The sequence below is a fragment of the Amborella trichopoda genome, chromosome 10, assembly GCF_054954075.1.
Source record: "Amborella trichopoda isolate Santa Cruz 75 chromosome 10, AtrichopodaSantaCruz75HAP2 v2.0, whole genome shotgun sequence".
NCBI lineage: Eukaryota > Viridiplantae > Streptophyta > Magnoliopsida > Amborellales > Amborellaceae > Amborella > Amborella trichopoda.
Window position 1 is genome coordinate 43,054,411 of NC_142345.1, and position 18,339 is coordinate 43,072,749.

Consider the following 18,339-nt stretch of genomic DNA (forward strand, 5'->3'; position numbering starts at 1 on the left):
AGATCTATTAACAGAAATGCATCAACAATTTCACTTTCAATAAATGCATAATTAAGTATAATCCGAGTAATTGAAATGCTTATAACACTTTTAACGGCAGTACATAATTCAAAGGATTTTACAAAATACCCTACTGGCGTCCCAAGTAGGTCACCTATATATCCCATCAGCGTCCTGATGGGTCCACTTAATCCCTATCGGCGTCCCAAATAGGTCCACTTAATCCCTGCAGGTCCACTTATACCTCACCGGCATACCGGATGAGTCCACTTAATCCCTACCGGCGTCCCAGATAGGTCCACTTATACCTCACCGGCGAACCGGATGAGTCTACTTGCATACTTAAATTATTTCTAAATCTCTTTAAACATTCGAAAGCAGCAATATCATGTACTCAACATATCACTGAAATCATTAATATGAATTTCACTTAAACCATTAATAACAGCCACTCTCTATAACATTTCAAACATAACCAATCAAATATTTTGGGCTCAAATTTAGAAAGGTAGCAGTTTGTAAAGGCATTCTAGCATAATTGCCAATTTAATATGTATAGAAAAACTCTTATAGAAATTCAAGAATATGGAATTATCACAATTTATGAGATATCAATTCACAAATAAACATTTCACAACAATACTATAATCAATTGCAAAAATGTCAATTTTTAAATAATAAGGCAGTCATTTGCACATGAATTTTACAATGTCTAAATATTCAAAACAGAAGAAAGAAATATCACAATTTTACTAAAAGCAGAAATATCACATTTATTTCTAACAATAGACAAGAAAAATAAATAAATTTATTTTTCTAATTTACAACATTCAAAATTTCTAACATAGATAAAATATCACAATTTTTTATTAAAAAGATTATTTTTCAAGATAATGAGGTCACGTGCGCATAAAATTTATCGCGCCTAAAATTCATAATAATAAGCAGAAATAATTATTTCATTTTATTTTTAAAAAGATTGGATTATTTTTCGAGACAATGAGGTCACTTACACACAAAACTTATAAAATAAAGATCCTAGACGGAAATATCACTATTTATTAAAAACAGACTATTTTTCAGGAAGACGATGTCACTTACACACAAAACTTATAAAATAAAGATCCTGGACGGAAATATCACTATTTATTAAAAACAGACTATTTTTAAGGAAGACGATGTCACTTACCTACAAATATTTGAGAGGGAACTTCGATAAAATTTGGCTAGAGAGAGAGAGAGATCTCAAAATTTTCTAGGGTAGGAGTGCTCACCTCCCCTATTTAAATTCTTAGAACATATTATTATAATATTTTATTACGCTCTACCTCATACCTAAGGTGTCGCGTTAAGCGTCTGTTTTTAATATACGAAAACCACGTCCGCTAAAGGACGTTGCTAGCTGCAAGCAGCAAGCAAAAGCAAGTAAGCAAAAGCAGGCAAGCAAAAGCAGGCAAGCAAAAGTTAACCAAGTAAAACTTTTTGAAAATAGTGATGGTCCCCAAGGACCATCATACTCAAACAGACCATCACCTATTAAAAGCATCTTTTCTCTTCTTTTTTTTTTTTTTTTTTTTTCTTTTTTTTTTTTTTTTGAAATTTTTGGATTGTTACAGTTCAAAATAAATGTTAGGCCATTATAACTTGTAAGGGTTTCTAACACCTTAACTATGTATTTTAGCATGATTTATAGGTGCACCTTATTGTTTATATTGAGATCTTATACAAGCCTCACCCTTCACACATTTCAAAATTGCACTAAGCAACTAGATCCATCACCAAAAAAATCTTGTGATGGCCTATAAATCTGCTTCCACCAAATAACCAATGATATATTTAAATTTTCAATAATCTTATTCAGTTGGCTATATGTATAGAGTTGAGGGTCTAAACAATCAAAGTAGAGCACACCTTCAAATATCGTTGAGAAAAGCGGTTTCAGTATTTGAAATCTTTGTGATAGCCTTAATATATATTTTCATCTCTAATTATAAAATTTAAAATTTAAAAAATAGTGTAGATCGAGCAGATTTTGAAAACTTGAAAATCTAGAAAATTCACGGTCCAAGGATGCATTACAATATGCACTATTTCCAAAAATTAAAACCCATTTTTTTCTCATGTCCATGCATCTTGATGCCGAGATGATCAAAGCTCATTTTGGGGGTTTTTTTAGTTATTCAATGAATATTATTCACTCACCTATAGGGGCAATCTTGCTAATAGAAATCTCTTTTTCAATAGGGTGCAGTTTGTATAGAGTCGAGGTTCTAAACAATCAAAATTAAGCGCACATTCCAATAGTATCGAGAAATATGGTGTTAATATTGAAATCTTTGTGAAAGCCTTAAAATATGTTGTCATCTCTAACAATAAAATTTAAAGCCTAAAAAATAGTGTAGAATATGAAAATTTGAAAAGCTTGAAATTTGATGGTCCAACAATATGTTACAAGATGCACTATTTCCAAAACTTGAAATTGTTTTTTTTTTCATGTCAATGCATCTTAATGTTGAGATTATCAATTTGAGGATATTTGGACATCGAAACAACTTTTTCTAGTGAAATTTTTGAGGTGCACTCAGACTTGATTGTTTAGAGCTTCGGCTCTATATAATATGCACCCAATTTTAGTGATTATCATGGGCCAAGCGGCTCAGCCCTAAAAGAGTAGGGTCTGGGCCACGAGCTGTGGCCCTGGGGCTGGGCTACGGCTAGTGCCGGGCCGGCCCTAAAAAAATAGGGCTTGTGGTACAAACTGTTGCTTGGGAGCTAGGTTAGGGCCAGTGACTTAGACCGCCAAGCCCTCCTTTTTTTTTTTCTTATTTTTTCTTTTATTATTTTATTTATTTATTTTTGGCCTGTTCTGGCCCTACGTGGGCCAGCTTTACGGGCACAAGCCAAGCCAATGCCCAAATAGAGAAGTACCCCTCAAATGAAGTTTAATTATAAAAGAGAGGCACAATTTTGACATGGAAGGATAGGAGAAAATTATATTAGCATTCTTTGAGATGAGAAGCCATCACATTGAAGAGAGAGAGAGAGAAGGGCTTGGTCCAACCATGTGTCTGAAAACTCCATTCAGTGGGGTCGATAGTTTACCCAAAGATCCATATTAGATTAGTGATTCGGATTAGATTTGGATTGGTATGTATTGATGATTCAACAAATATTTAAAAATACATAAAATAAAGTAAAATTTAAAATAAAAATTTATATGGTGGGGATTCACAGGATATAAGAAACATTAGATAAGCTGAAAAAACAAAAAAAGAAAATACAAGGGGGTTTGAGGGGGGAACTAAGCCAGGAACCATATCATCTTGATACTGGTACCGTCCTGACTGATTCTCATCAAATCGACGAACCGGGCTGGGAGTCGCCGGTTTTGATATACTTCCTCTGGTGCAACCTCTCGTTGACAAAGAAGACATCAACCATGACATAGGGTGGGGTTGTCGAAAATACTCCTTATGGGAGAGAGATAGTCATGTGGTAGTGTCTTCAAACAAACGACTTCAAATCAATCTTGCAAGGAAAAAGTTTATATAAGGATGCAACCTTATAATGTAGAACTACAGATGCACCTCCAAAATCAATCGGAAAAAGTAGCTTTAGTGTTGGAAAATCTTTTGATTGATCATCTCGACATGGAGATGTATGACCATGAAAAAAAAACAGATTTTAAGTCTCAGAAATAATGCATTTTACAACATTTTATCTACACCGTCCATTTTCAATATTTTCATATGTTTATAGATCTACTTGATTTTAACCTTAATTTTTATAATTAAATATAAAAATAGATTTTGAGATAATCCTAAAAACAATTTACATCAAAATTATATACCATGATAAAACCTTACCTTTACGCCTACACATGCATGCATATGCGAACTGCACCCTTTTACTATTGCCACCATATTCATTATTTTCTTAAGTTTTTGAAGTACCCAGATCTAAAAACTTCCAATTTTGTGCCGGGACTTCTTTTTGTTTTTCGTTTTTTTTCCCTCGAGTGTGACATATTGGTTCAGAACTTGAAATTTCGTATTTACTATCCGCTCCTAAAATTCGAGGGAAAGACAAAAGAGGTTATTCACTCCATAAAAGAGGCAAGTGAGCTGCTTCCCAACTCTATCTCCCTTAATATATCAAGGACTCGTTCATAACTTCATTTTCGACACCGAGGATATTTTGGAATTTTTTTTTAAAAAAGGAACAAATAAGACATGAACTTAAGATAATATTGGCATTTTTTTTTTTTTTCAAGGGTCTAGTTTATAAAAATGTCAATCGGCAAAAAATCAATGTCAGACATACCTCTGAATTTTACTAAAAGATGGAGTAGAATTTCTTATGAAAGCCTAAAAATCAATTTTCATCATTAATTATGACATTTAAAACTCTAAAAATCATGTACATTGAACAAATCTATCGTTATTGTTATTAGAATTTTTTTTCAATTATTTGGGATCGGCTATATAAATCTTGATCCGCCATTTTACTCTATCACATACCATACTCAACGACTCATGTATTTTTTCTTTACTTTCAACGATGTCTGTTTTGGCATATTCTTTGTCTTTTTTTCTGAACGAACTCCCACCTCTAATTGAATAAATCTAAAAAGCTTAAAATTTTAAAAATAGATGACATGGATAAATATGTTACAAAATTCGTATTTCTAGGACCAGGACCCGATTTCTATGCAGCCAAGCCCGCATATGTAGAAATGCAGGCCTATTAATAAATCTATTTTTGAGAAAGATTTTAGGACTTAATTTTTAGGAACATGTAATCTCTAACATGGAGATCATGAATATAAAAAAAAAAAAAAAAAAATTTAAAAACAAAAATTTTAAGACAATTTTGATATCCATGCATCTCCATAGGAGGGCTATTTTAGTTATTTTATGGAGAACCTCCGACCATCCGATCTCCCCCATCATCGGAAGAGTCGTCGCAACGTACACCACAAACTCCTTCTCTCTCTCTCTCTCTCCTCATTTGTTCACATTCTCTCTGTTCACGTGGTGGAATTCTCTCCCTCTACACTTATTTTATCTCACTAGCCTCCTTTCTCTCTCTACATTTGTCCACAATCTCTCTCACTCCACTGCGCTCCTGCTGATATTTCGCTTCCATCTCATTCTCATTCTCACTCTCACTCTCACTCTCACTCTAGCTCTCTCTCTCGCTCTTCTTTTGTGCACCCTTATTCTCTCTCTAGCCTTCTGTCTCTCTCTTCACTTGTTCACGTTCCCTCCCCACCGTTGATAAACACACATTCTCTCTCTTAATCACTCTCTTTCTCTCTCATATTCCTTCATCCAACATTCCCTCTCTTCTTGATTAATTTCCCTATTTCAAACTGACCTCTTTCTCTCTCCTCCTTTTCCCTTTTATAGGTACTCTTGATTGGTCCATTTCAAAGGGATTCAGACCCTTTTATTTTTCTCTCTCCTCTCCTTCCCACTACTATATATAGTGCCACTCTCTCTCACTGTCTCCCTCTGCCGTTGCATTTTCTCACAGATCTGCATTCATTTCACTCTCGTTTTGCAGTGAGAGAGAGCCGCCATGGCTTCAAATGGGAAGTCTCGGTTTTTGCAGGTTTATAACCGTCTCAAGTCAGAGCTTTTGCAGGATCCTGCCTTTGATTTTACTGATGATTCTCAGCATTGGATCGAACGAGTAAGGGGCATATCCCCTCTATTTCGCCTTCCTTTTCCCCCCTTCTTTTTAGAGAGAGAAACTGCTCCTTCCAGTTTCATCATGCTGTTTCGTCCATTTCTTGTTGTTTTTCATTTGAGAGTGAGAGAGAGAGAGAGAGAGAGAGATTTTGTTGTTTCATACCTTCTTTGCCTCCTTTTATTTTAGAGAGAGAAAGCTATCATTTGATGCTAATAACTATAATGTTAGTGGTTATAATATGAATGCTTGTGAAATAAGGTGATTAAATTGCTCCCAATTTATATTCAAATCGTTTTCTCAACTGCTATGAAGGAAGGCAAAAAGAGGATATATTCTATATGATTAAATGATCCATCTCCTTATTTATTGGTGATTTCCTAAGTGTCCGTACTTTTTTTTTCTTACGATACCATTAAATTTAGATCGCTTTTTTCAAGTGACACAAGCATTGTAACAGATATATTCTATATGACTAGATACCCATTTTGTTTATTGATGATTTTCTTTGTGCCTGTATCTTTTTTCTGATAAATGTCATAGTGTCCATATGTAAATCATGGGTATTAAAAAGTGGTGAACAGGGCATGTCTTGTAGAATTGTAAGAGTAGAATATGTCCCCAACTTGCATTTAAATTGTTTGTCTCAAATGCGTGTAAACAGAAGATATTTTCCATGGAATGGAGTACTTATGTCTAATGACCATTTTATTTATTGGTGATTCGATTGTCTAATTCTGTGGGTTAATCTGTGCTCTATAACCAGTGAACAACTTTACACTGCTTTAACAGACACCTCACCGTCTTGTTTTAGTCATCATGTTTGGTTTATGTTTTGGAGGAAGGAAACCTTATATATTTATATATATTGGATGTTGTTCAGCCATCTTATAAATGGAAGTAGAAGGTGATGCTTCTTTGGAATATTCTCCTTAAAACTTTGTATTTATAATTTAATTAATTCTCTTAAAATATCTGATTTTGCTATATGTTTTTCTTTGTATGTCAGATGCTTGACTACAATGTACCTGGAGGTGGGCATGCTCTGGCTTACTAGTATCATTTTGATATACAAACTTGTTTCTGGTCATCTATTCATGACTTGGTTCTAACTTTTGCTGTGTTGTTTTTGTAATTTATGGCTATTAAGTTACTGATGGAGTTATGCAAAATTAAAAGTGTTTATTGTATGCAGGTAAATTGAATCGAGGACTCTCTGTTATTGACAGCTACAAGGTTTTAAAAGAAGGAAAGGAACTCGGTGAACATGAAGAATTTCTCGCATGTGCACTTGGGTGGTGCATTGAATGGGTGGGATAATTAAATCCATTTTCTCGTTTTCTGATAGTGCATTTTATCAGTTCTCTTCAGTTTTTCTTCATCTAATTGTTCTTTTGGTTTGAATCATGTCCATTGGTATCTATGCTTATTTGAATGGATTTAATATTTGCAGCTTCAAGCCTATTTTCTTGTACTTGATGACATAATGGATGGGTCACACACACGGCGTGGACAACCTTGTTGGTTCAGAGTGCCTCAGGTTTATGCTAACTAAATAGTTCGTGCCGTTGTTCTTGTCTGTGTTATTTGGTTTATCTTTCTCCTTAATGTTCAATGTCATCCGTTAAGTATCAGAGCCTCCTATTCAATATCAGATATTGTGGCTCTCAAATTGATATGGAATATCTTCCGATGAAGCTGATAACCCAATAAGTGTGTTTTATTTGGTTTCATTTTTATGTAACAAGGAGTTCAAGGAAAAAACTCTTGAAGTTCAAGATTCAATATATGTTGTAACGTGAGGTGCTTCTTCCATGGTTGTCCCAGCCTCTAATTCTGCCATTCTTGCCATTTAATAGTAGACATGAGCTGTGCCTATGCACACATTCACACACACACACATGCACGGGCACGCGAAATCCCTAATTTATTTATCTATGCAGAAATACATACATACATACATACATGCATGGCACAAAAATACTGATGCAGTGAAAACAAAAAAAAAAATTCATTATTAGTTTTTTTGAGTTTATCTTTTAACTCAAGAATAGGAGGTGCACATGGATAATTAGGTGAGTTTATTTTGTCATGAGTTATGTTGATCAATTGGGTTGGTTAGTTTAGGAGTATAAATAGGATAAGGTTGAGTTATCTTTTCAACAATAGCTTTGGGTAAAATGTGGGGGTTTATCTTTTCAACAATAGGTAAAATGTGGGTGGCACGTGAATTTAAGAGAGAGAAGATAGGGATGAGAGAAAATAGGTTAAGAGAAATAAAATAGGAAAGTCAGTTGTTTATCTACTTTTTGCTTTTTTAGTCTATTTAAATGGATGTTTCCCTTCAGTGTAAGGTAGTGAATGAGCTAATAAAATTTGGTCTCGTGAAGAGATTATTTTGGGGTGGATTCACTTGCAGACCTTAAGAGAGGGCACATTCTCTCAACCTTTTCTTTTTATTTTTCTGGTTTTATTTTCTCCCTGCATCAATCGGTATCAAAGCAAGTTAGGTTCAGAGTTTACAATGCCACCAAAAGCGAATCAAGCTAATCTGCTCCGGCTATGGATGATTGTTGGGGAGAAATTTTGACTAAAGCCCTATAGGATTTTCGAACTGAAGTATGTGAGATGAATCAGGAAATGAATCCAAGGATGCAACGCCTAGAGGATTTTCGAACTGAAGTACGTGAGATGAATTAGGAGATGAATCAGAGGATGCAACAGTTGGATCAGAGGTTGCAGCAATTGGAGAATAACCTTCCTCGCGAAGAAGGTACTAGCAACCACATTAATCTTGCATAAGGAATTCCACGACAAAACCAGGGTGTTGATTTCGAGCGTAACGAAGATTACAGGCCAGATCCGTGTCCTATAAAGTGACCACGAGAAGATTATAGGCTAGATCCGCGTCCTATAGAACGACCACAAGATTTTAGTATTAAAGTCGACCTCCCAGAATTTCATGGTAAGCTCCACATTGAAGGCTTTATTGATTGGTTATGTGCAATTGAAAATTATTTTGAATGGAGTGAATTGCCAGAGGAACGTAAGGTTAAACTTGTTGCTACCAAGTTCCTTGGGTATGTTGCGGCCTGGTGGGAGCAAGTTCAACAATCCCGATTTCGTAGTGGGAAAGGAAAAATTACTGACTGACAAAAGATGAAAAAGAAATTGAAAGAAAATTTTCTTCCTGCGGATCATGAGCAAAGTTTCATTCAAGAACTCCAAAATCTTCAACAGAATGATAAAAAAGTAGAAGATTATACTAAGGAGTTTTATCGATTAGTTGCTCGAAATACCAAGAGACGGAAGGACAAAAGATTGCTAGATATGTAAATGGCTTTCAACCTACCATTAGTGATGAGGTTTTTCTACATCGCCTATGGACTTTAAGTGAAGCTTTTCAACTTGCTTTATGAGTAGAAACGAAATACCAAGGGAGCATCGATAAATGCTTTTACCCCTAGAAAGAGATTTTACGCCAATCGAAATTTAATGAAGAAAAAAAAGATAATGGAAAATTTATGTGTTATCGATGCAACGAACCAAGATATCGTTCGTTTGAATGCCCAAAAAAGTAGATGGAGGTACACTTGACTAAGGAAGAAGAAGAAGCTCCAGAAGATCACATTCAACAAATAAACCTCCATGGTGATGTAGAAGGAGATCCACTTTGAATCAAAAATAGGAGGTGCGCAAGGATAATTAGGTGAGTTTATTTTGTCGTGAGTTGATGTTGATCAATTAAGTTGGTTAGTTTAGTAGTATAAATAAGATAAGGTTAAATCTAAGGGGTTTATCTTTTCAACAATAGCTTTGGGTAAAATGTGGGGGGTTTATCTTTTCAACAATGGGTAAAACGTGGGTGGCACGTGAATTTAAGAGAGAGAAGATAGGGATGAGAGAAAATAGGTTAAGGGAGATAAAATAGAAAGTCAGTTGTTTATCTTTTTTTCGTTTTTTTAGTCTATTTAAATGGACGTTTTCCTTCATTGTAAGGTAGTGAATGAGTTAATAAATTTGGTCTCGTGAAGAGAGATTATTTTGGGGTGGATTCCCTTGCAGACCTTGAGAGAGGGTATATTCTCTCAACCTTTTCTTTTTATTTTTCTGGTTTTATTTTCTCCTAGCATCATATACATACACCCAAGACATGAAATCCTAATCCCCAATACATCTCTTTGTGCATAATCTCATTCATGCATCATACATACAGACATACATGCATTACATATACATACATTCATATGTGTACATGAATAGACAACCGGTATTCATCCTCATATACACCCAAGTGTAAAGACATTTATGGGCACAGGAAAGGCTACCAGGTTTGAGTTGAGGTTCAGGACATAAACTTTCTGCTGCCTTTATCTTGTGGATGGATTCCAGTAGCTATAATGAAATATTTTACTTTTTTATTTGGTTTATTTTTCACCATTAATGCAAGCATTTGCCCCAAATGACTGCTTTTTCTTTCTATTAAGGTCAAATACTCTTTTCCTGTTCCTCTCTTTTATCAAAAGATAGCCCTTTTACTTTGTTTTTCTGGTTGACATGTAATTCACCTACAATAATATTTGATTGTCCTGCATTTACCTTTTAGCTTAATTGTTCTTATTGCTGGCATGTACGGAAACCTGCATTTCTTGTGACCCTGAAATGTTTTGTGTGAATTTCATTTCTCGACTTTCTATGTCTTGAAGCTTAAATTCCCAATGTTAACAGGAACTGTTACTTAGTTGTTTGATATGCTTATGATCACAGGTTGGCATGATTGCTGCTAATGATGGAATTTTGCTTCGTAACCATATTCCTAGAATTCTGAGATTACATTTCAGGGACAAGCCTTACTACGCAGATCTTCTTGATTTATTTAATGAGGTGATTATAATGATAGATAGTGAGTGAACTTTGTTTTATTAACAAACAGCAATAGTGATGATTGAAATGGTTTGTTGTTTCTCTTTATAGGTTGAGTTTCAGACGGCTTCTGGACAGATGCTTGATTTGATTACTACACATGAAGGAGCAAAAGACCTCTCAAAATATAAAATGCCAGTGTATGTGGTTATTTGCTCGAGGTTGTGAAGTATGACATGATATCCTAATTTGTTTTGCCAAAGTGATGAAATTATCCCTTATCAAGATCATAAATTTACAATTCCATCTTTGTTTTTTTTTTATTGGTACTTCTATATTACATGGGAAAGTATACCATGGTCCTATGTCCACTGTCACGTCTCATTTACGGGTGGATGACGGTTCCCTGGAATATGGAGAGTCATGGACCAATGATGCATTCACTGCTGCACAACTTGGATCATTAATCTTGTCCATCTGCTAGTGGGGGCTGATGCTGGATGTAGTCCATTGTGTCATAGTCCAGTGAACTGTGGTGTACTTCCCTTATTTCGTTCCATTGTCCTGAGACTGTTTGATCATGTTTTGTTCTGTTTTATCATATTTTCTCTTCATTTTATATGGTTCCTACTTTTTTGGCTGATGCACTTCAGGAATCTTGATGGTTGTCTTAATCTAGTTATTTTACTTTTCAATGCCCATCCATTTACAATATGGTCCATGGTAATGCAGGTATAAGCGAATTGTTCAGTACAAGACGGCCTATTATTCATTTTATCTTCCTGTGAGTTGAAATGGTTTTTGACTACATATGCTGTATTTATTTATCTTCATGTGAGTTGAAATCGTTTTTTACTACATATGCTGTATTTGTTTATCTTTCTGTGAGTTGAAATGGTTTTTGATTACATATGCTGTATTTGTTTTCCTTTCTTTTCTTTGGCAAATGATTACAACATATCATGTTGTCTACTTCCTGTATTCCCTTGGAAGGGTAGTCATATGATTGTAATGAAATGCTGTAGTTTTGTGAAAATGCGAGGAAAAACATATGATTATAATGAAATGATGTAGTTTTGACATTACTGGGCCTATCTACTCGTTTGAAACTACTTATCCATGTCAGTGTACATAATGCCTTCGCCGTTCATTTACTTTTGGTGAAATCTGAAAATGCAAGTCTTCGTTTTCCTCTTAATGTGGGTGGTGCATGTATGCATGCAAATGGGCGGTGTGGCATGTGGGTACACATGTATGTGTCCACCTCTGCATATGTTGCAAGCCTGTAGGAAAATTCTTGCCATCGGAAAGCTTATACACTTATCATCGTAACGTTCAATAAATCTCAAGAGAACTTTTCCTCTTAATGTGGGTGGTGCATGTATGCATGCAAATGGGCGGTGTGGCATGTGGGTACACATGTATGTGTCCACCTCTGCATATGTTGCAAGCCTGTAAGAAAATTCTTGCCATCGAAAAGGTTATACACTTGTCATCGTAACGTTCAATAAATCTCAAGAGACAAGTTAAAAAATTATGGTTGCAGACATGAGGCATTTATGATAATCTTTTATTGAAAACTTTACAATCAATATTGTATAATGAAAGTTCTGTATATATATCTGGTACATCTTATAACATTTCCATCTGGTATGATCCTATGTCTAGGTATGGACCCCAAAGCTCTCAGAAGTCAAGAATTGGCTAATGTTTACATTCTAAATATTCCTTTTTTTTTTTTGAATCACTCTAAAACTCCTAACATTGAGTTGTGTTAAACTAAACAATACAGGCAGCAATATTCTAGAGAGAAGATTCAAATCCGATCTTTAACACATGTCATGTTTAGTGTTATCTTTATTTCACCATGGTTTTTTTCAGCTTTGTTGTTTTTAATGTATTCACTGAACATTCTATATTTACATGCTGTATGCATGACTGCAGTGATGGATTATGTGTTGTATGATTCACAGGTCGCCTGTGCACTGATTGCGTCAGGAGAAAATTTGGACAATTTTGGCGATGTGAAGAACATTCTTGTTGGAATGGGAACCTATTTCCAAGTTCAGGTGGCTCATCTTTTATAGGTTTTTTCCTGATATTTCCTTTCTATTGGATTCGTTGATGTAAGAATATGATCTCAGTGTGAGCGATATGGTTCTTTCTTCTAGGATGATTACCTCGATTGCTTTGGGGATCCTGAGGTGATTGGTAAGGTAAATTTTGGGCATATTACTTTCTGTTATCAACTTGAAATGAAAATTCAAGGGTAATATCATTTCCGCATATGATATTGTACAATAATGATGAAATTTGTCACCACTTGATCAGATTGGAACAGATATTGAAGATTTCAAGTGTTCTTGGTTGATAGTGCAAGCCCTTCAATATGCTGAGGAGAACCAAACCCAGATCTTAAATGTATGCATGTTAAATTTTATAGGCCCTCTCTGATTTCCGTCCTGCATAATGGATTTCTTGGATTTACTTATTTCTGCAATGTTTTCACAGGAAAATTATGGTAAGAGCGATCCATCCTGTGTCGCCAAAGTGAAAGCCATATATAATGAACTCCAACTTCAGGTTTGCATTTTTGTCTTTCTTTTGGGATTACAGGTACGTTTTTGTGCAATGAGGTAGAGCATTTCGACGATTTATGCATGAGTTACAAGATATATATGGGTTTTAAAGTCTTAGGCAAATTCATGTTCTTATGCATTAGAAGGAACTACGGTAATAGGCACTTTACACTTTTACATATTGAGATATGTTTTTTGGATTTAGATCCATGAATAATTTGTCCGTGTTAAAACCCAATTGTTACCAAGAAGTTGAAGTAGAAAACATAGTCATTAGAAAGTAGTCATTAGAAAGTAATGGTAAAACCTAACCAACTTTTAAGACTGATTTTTATATAAAATAGCTTGGCATGTTAATTTAGATGCTCTAATCAGTTATTTGGTAATATATTACTTGTCACTGAGCTAGTGAGTCCATTAAGCTCGTCTTACCCATTTTTATATAAAATAGCTTGGCATGTTAATTTAGATGCTCTAATGAGTTATTTGGTAATACATTACTTGTCACTGAGCTAGTGAGTCCATTAAGCTCGTCTTACCCACTGGAAGAGAAGATGTCTGCTGCACTTTAATACATTGTCAGAGTTATTTGGTAATACATTACTTGTCACTGAGCTAGTGAGTCCATTAAGCTCGTCTTACCCACTGGAAGAGAAGATGTCTGCTGCACTTTAATACATTGTCAGAGTGTTTTTCCTATGCCTTTAGATCTGAGTGAGTTTTTTTAACGTAGCACATGCAGTTACGAAATTGACAATCTCTCTCTCCCCTCTTTCTGAGAATTACTTTTAAGTTTCCTCTATATTTGTTTCATGTTCTTCATTTCTATTTTTATTTTTTGTTGCAGAAAGTATTTGCTGAATATGAGCGCAGTAGTTATGAGCAGCTTATTGCATCCATTGAAGCTCAGCCAAGCAAGGCAGTGCAGGAGGTCTTGAAATCTTTCTTAGGAAAGATCTATAGGAGGCAGAAGTAGAAGTTGATGATATGAAAAATTCTGAAAATAATTTGAAGTCAGAAAGGGAGAAATATGAATTCGTGTTTCTCTTGTTTCCACTTTCCAGTGATTGGATTGCAACCTGTATTATGGTGTATTAGTGGCCCTTTTGTCTTTGCAATTTCCATGGAAAAACCCTTTCTAATTGCCGTATGAGGTTATGAAACTTGGCTCCAGTGTTTCACTATGGTGGCAAATTTTGGCATATAAAACACTATGGTGGCAAATTTTGGCATATTTTTTGGGGGTATTTCTAATCTATTTAACTGGAATTTTGGAAAATTTATTAGAAAATCATATTTTAATCGTCGTAAACGGTGTTTTAGAACCTGGACCACTGACCAAACAGGGCTTCCTCCGGTTTTGAATTGAATTGGGAAACTAGATCACAATTGGTTGGTTATTGGGGGGGATTGTCTATAGATAGACTATTTATCTTTTATACAAAGAGGTCACAACTATTCTCACTCATTAGATTCCCACTCACTAGTTGTTAAGTTAAATTGTTTGGAGTGAGTTACCAAATTCGAAGAATTTTTTTGGAACTTTATGTCTAATCAAACACTTTTACAATCACCCATTTCAAAATTTAAAAAACAAGAAAGATTGTGACATCTTTGTATAAAAGATAAATGATCTTTTTGTAAAAATAAGTAAAAAAAAAATGAACCGGTGGGATCCCTATGAGTCTTGGGGCTATGTAGACTTGGACTACCGACCCATTGGTTTCGACCTAGCTAAGGTGGTTCAAATTGGCTCACCGGTTTTTTGATACTCTACTTGTGTACTACAGTGTATTATACAATCAAGTTCTTGTACATTCTGAAATAGCAGATGCTTGGTCTGCTAATAGTTTCCTGAAGGAAGCAAAAGAACAGTTAATATCGACCACATCCGTTACTGAGTTGGGTGGGAGATTATATATACAGTAAAATACTATTCGTAAATTGCGAGAGATATGTATATATATACAGTAAAATACTACTTGTATATTGCGAGAGAGATGTATACATACTTATTAAGCATGAAGTTTCTGTAAGGCTTAGGTTTTATGGCAACAAAATAAAGTCTCACCTCAAATCCTCGTCTGAAAAGTACTTTCGGCAACGGAAATCTCCACTCTAAAATCTTTCAACATCGACAATAAACTTTGATACTCAAAAAGTGTTATAAATCTTATGGAACTCTGAACACCTGTTTTTAGGGTGAAATCAATGGTTTTTATAATTTGTTACAATATATACTATTTTTAGAGTGTGAACTCTTAATATTTTTCACAACCGTAATGTTCAAGCCGAGATGATCGATGTAAAGTTTTTTCCATGTTTGAATTGCAATTTTCAATAAGTCATGAAAAGAAAATTTATTTATTTTGAAAGGGGTACTACACACATAAATGGAGGAGGGTCCTATATAAATGGGGGAGGGTCCTATACGATCATTACTCTTGAAAAAATAAGTAGAGGTTGTCTTCTCCATCTGAATTACCCAAATTATCCTCTCTCTCTCTCTCTCTCAAAACCACCAGAGTTGTTATTATCTTGATTCTCTTGTTAATTTTACTTTTATTCAATAGACCAAAAGCATCAATTGGCTCTCTTTCGTGCCTACATTAATTCACCTCTCACTTTAGGGATTGCAAGGAGCCAGCCCTGGGCCCGGGTTGCCTCGGGCTCTGGCTTGGATCCGTGAAGGCCTACCTCAGGCCAGGCTGCTGCCCTGGAATTGGAGGTCTGGCCTAGGTCTAGTTTGATTTGGGCCGGATGGGGCCTGGCCGGGCTTTAGGGAAAAACAATGAAAAATCAGGGCTGGCTATCCAGGCCCTGCCTGGTCCAAGTTGGCAGCGCAAGCCGGGCTTTCCGGCCAAAATTTGTGCCCTAGGTCTGGACCGGTGGATGACCCAACTCCAACCACAAAAGCATTTCCGTCTCGCTTTTCTCTGTACCCCTTTGTCTACTTCTTTTTGTCTACATGTCACCACCTGAGCTTTAGTTATCAATCTAAGTTTTCATTCTCACAAACGCATAAAAAATTCACTAACTGGCATGTAGTTTTCACTGATCTTTAATAAAAAAAGAAAAAGGAAAAAAGAAAAAAAAAAAAGGAATTGTGTTCATTTTCCCCTTCTCCCTCTCTCTCTAAACATTCACGCTCGCTCTCTCTCTTTCTGACGTCGTCTTTGACTGTTTTAGAGGGTATCATTAGACTTGTCCCATGAGCATTTGAAGGAGTCTCGTCTCTTTTCTAATCCACACTTTCCTCCATCTTTCTTAGAATCAGCCAAAGTCACTCTCGGGTCCTTGGAAGCCACCCGAGAACAAAATTTCATTATGGAAGCCACCCGAGAACAAAATTTCATTACAAATTCTTTGATTACTGTTGAGAATGGATTGAAAATATGCCTTAACTTACCTTTATTTTTTCTCAAGATTTCCTAAATAATCAAATGACATGAAACAGTGGATTTATGATTGATTTCTTTATTCCCTCCATTGGTATGTTAAAAAAGAATATTGAGTTGACCAACGTTCGTTTGAGCCATTGGAGGAGAAGGAGAAAAAATTAAATAGTTAGAATTGTGCATTACATTTTTTTTTCCTTTTTTTTTTTTTTTTGAAAAAGGTGATGTTTCGACTGATCTAACATCTTCAAATCATCTAGGCGCTCTAAATAAAAAATAGATATCTACGAGAAATGTGATATAAAATGTGTCTGCGACTCTCACCCATCCAAATCATCATTTGTCTTCAAAATGAGCCTTTTGGCTTACACTATTTCATATCCGCTCACAAAATCTTTATCCTTTGTTTACTAACTTGAAACTGCTCAAAATGTTGGAAGAGAACTCTATATTTTCTTTTAGTGAAAGGTGGATGCTTGTAAATATGATAAATATGAGGTCAACAAAATGAAGATGAATAAGGAACGGGTCAAGTTTCTTTTTTGCACCTTCCTAGAGAGATTAAGAATTTGCTTTACAACACCACAATACTTGCACTGACGTGGAACCTTCCCTGTCTCTCACACATATTCATGAGACAAGTGTATATACATGTGGTGTATATGCTCAGGTCAATCAACCTCAAAAAAATATTTCTTTTAAAAATCATCCCACTTAAGTATTTTCTCTATTATTTTGTTAATAAATGCCCAAAAGACTAGTGTTGTGAGTTTCTTGTGAGTTTGAAATTCCATATAAGGGAGGACATTTTGAATTTTGTAAATAGGGGCCACTTAGGTTATTCGAGTCAAATGAGAGAACATGTTCTGAGTTTTAAATTATGAAAATATTTTAAAAAATCTTTTTTTTGGATTGGAGTCCAAAACAAGTAAAGGGTATTTACGCTTTTTGGGTCCTGACTTAGGTAGGGTTAAATTATCAAAATTATTCCATTTGTTTTAGGTTTAAAATATAAATAAGATTTTTAAATTGAAAATTCATGTGAAAACAAGAGTAAGCATGGCTACTTAAGTCATTTAACACTCTTGTTTTAATTGGCTAAAACTACCAAAATATCCTCAAAGGTCCTAATCTAAAACAGGGACAATTTGGGATCCAAGAAATAATGTCGTTAGAATGAATTGATTTATCGACAAGAGGTCGTTTCTCTATAAAAATCATTTGACTTAGGTAACTTATTAGAAAATGCCCAAATTGTCAATAACCGTGCTTTTTTTGGGTTTAAATTTTTGAACATGTTTTCTATCAACAATTTTATTCTGGGTTTGCAAATTGGAATAATTAGGGTATGCCTCTTTTGGCTGGTGTGACTTAGGGCCAAATTACAAAAATACTCCACTTATTCTCAGTCCCAATCCTAAACATGGTTTTTAAATTAAAAAAAAACATGTTTCCAACTTTTTAATGCAAAACAAGCATAGATGTTCAAGTCATTTAGCTCAAGTGTAAGACGTAAGTGGCTCAAATTACCAAACAACTCACTTATTCAGGGGCCAAACTTGAAACAAAGTGAGTTTGGTGTATAGACAAAAAATGCAGTGGTTAAATTATTTTGGTGTATAATATTGATCTTCAAAATCTGAAACATGTTTACACGGAAAAAAAAAGAAAAAAGATCTTAGTTTTGCACCTTCAAGTTCGAAATAGGAGCAACTTAATCAAAAATTTTAAAAAAGGACGACCGTGAAAACAAAAAATCTATGACGAAGGAGGGATCTTTCAAGTAACAGGAATTAAGAGGGGAC

The 18,339-nt window shown here is 35.0% G+C and overlaps 1 protein-coding gene across 1 annotated transcript; it reads left to right on the top strand.

Annotated features, from left to right (window-relative positions):
• Positions 1-5,577: 5,577 nt before the first annotated feature.
• LOC18447570 (farnesyl pyrophosphate synthase) lies at positions 5,578-14,330 on the top strand. Its single transcript, XM_006857664.4, has 12 exons — positions 5,578-5,697; positions 6,704-6,728; positions 6,890-7,005; positions 7,148-7,234; positions 10,462-10,578; positions 10,669-10,757; positions 11,290-11,341; positions 12,531-12,626; positions 12,729-12,773; positions 12,889-12,978; positions 13,069-13,140; positions 13,984-14,330. The coding sequence occupies exons 1-12, from the start codon at positions 5,584-5,586 to the stop codon at positions 14,110-14,112; spliced, it is 1,032 nt and encodes a 343-aa protein (XP_006857726.1). The 5' UTR covers positions 5,578-5,583; the 3' UTR covers positions 14,113-14,330.
• Positions 14,331-18,339: the final 4,009 nt, after the last annotated feature.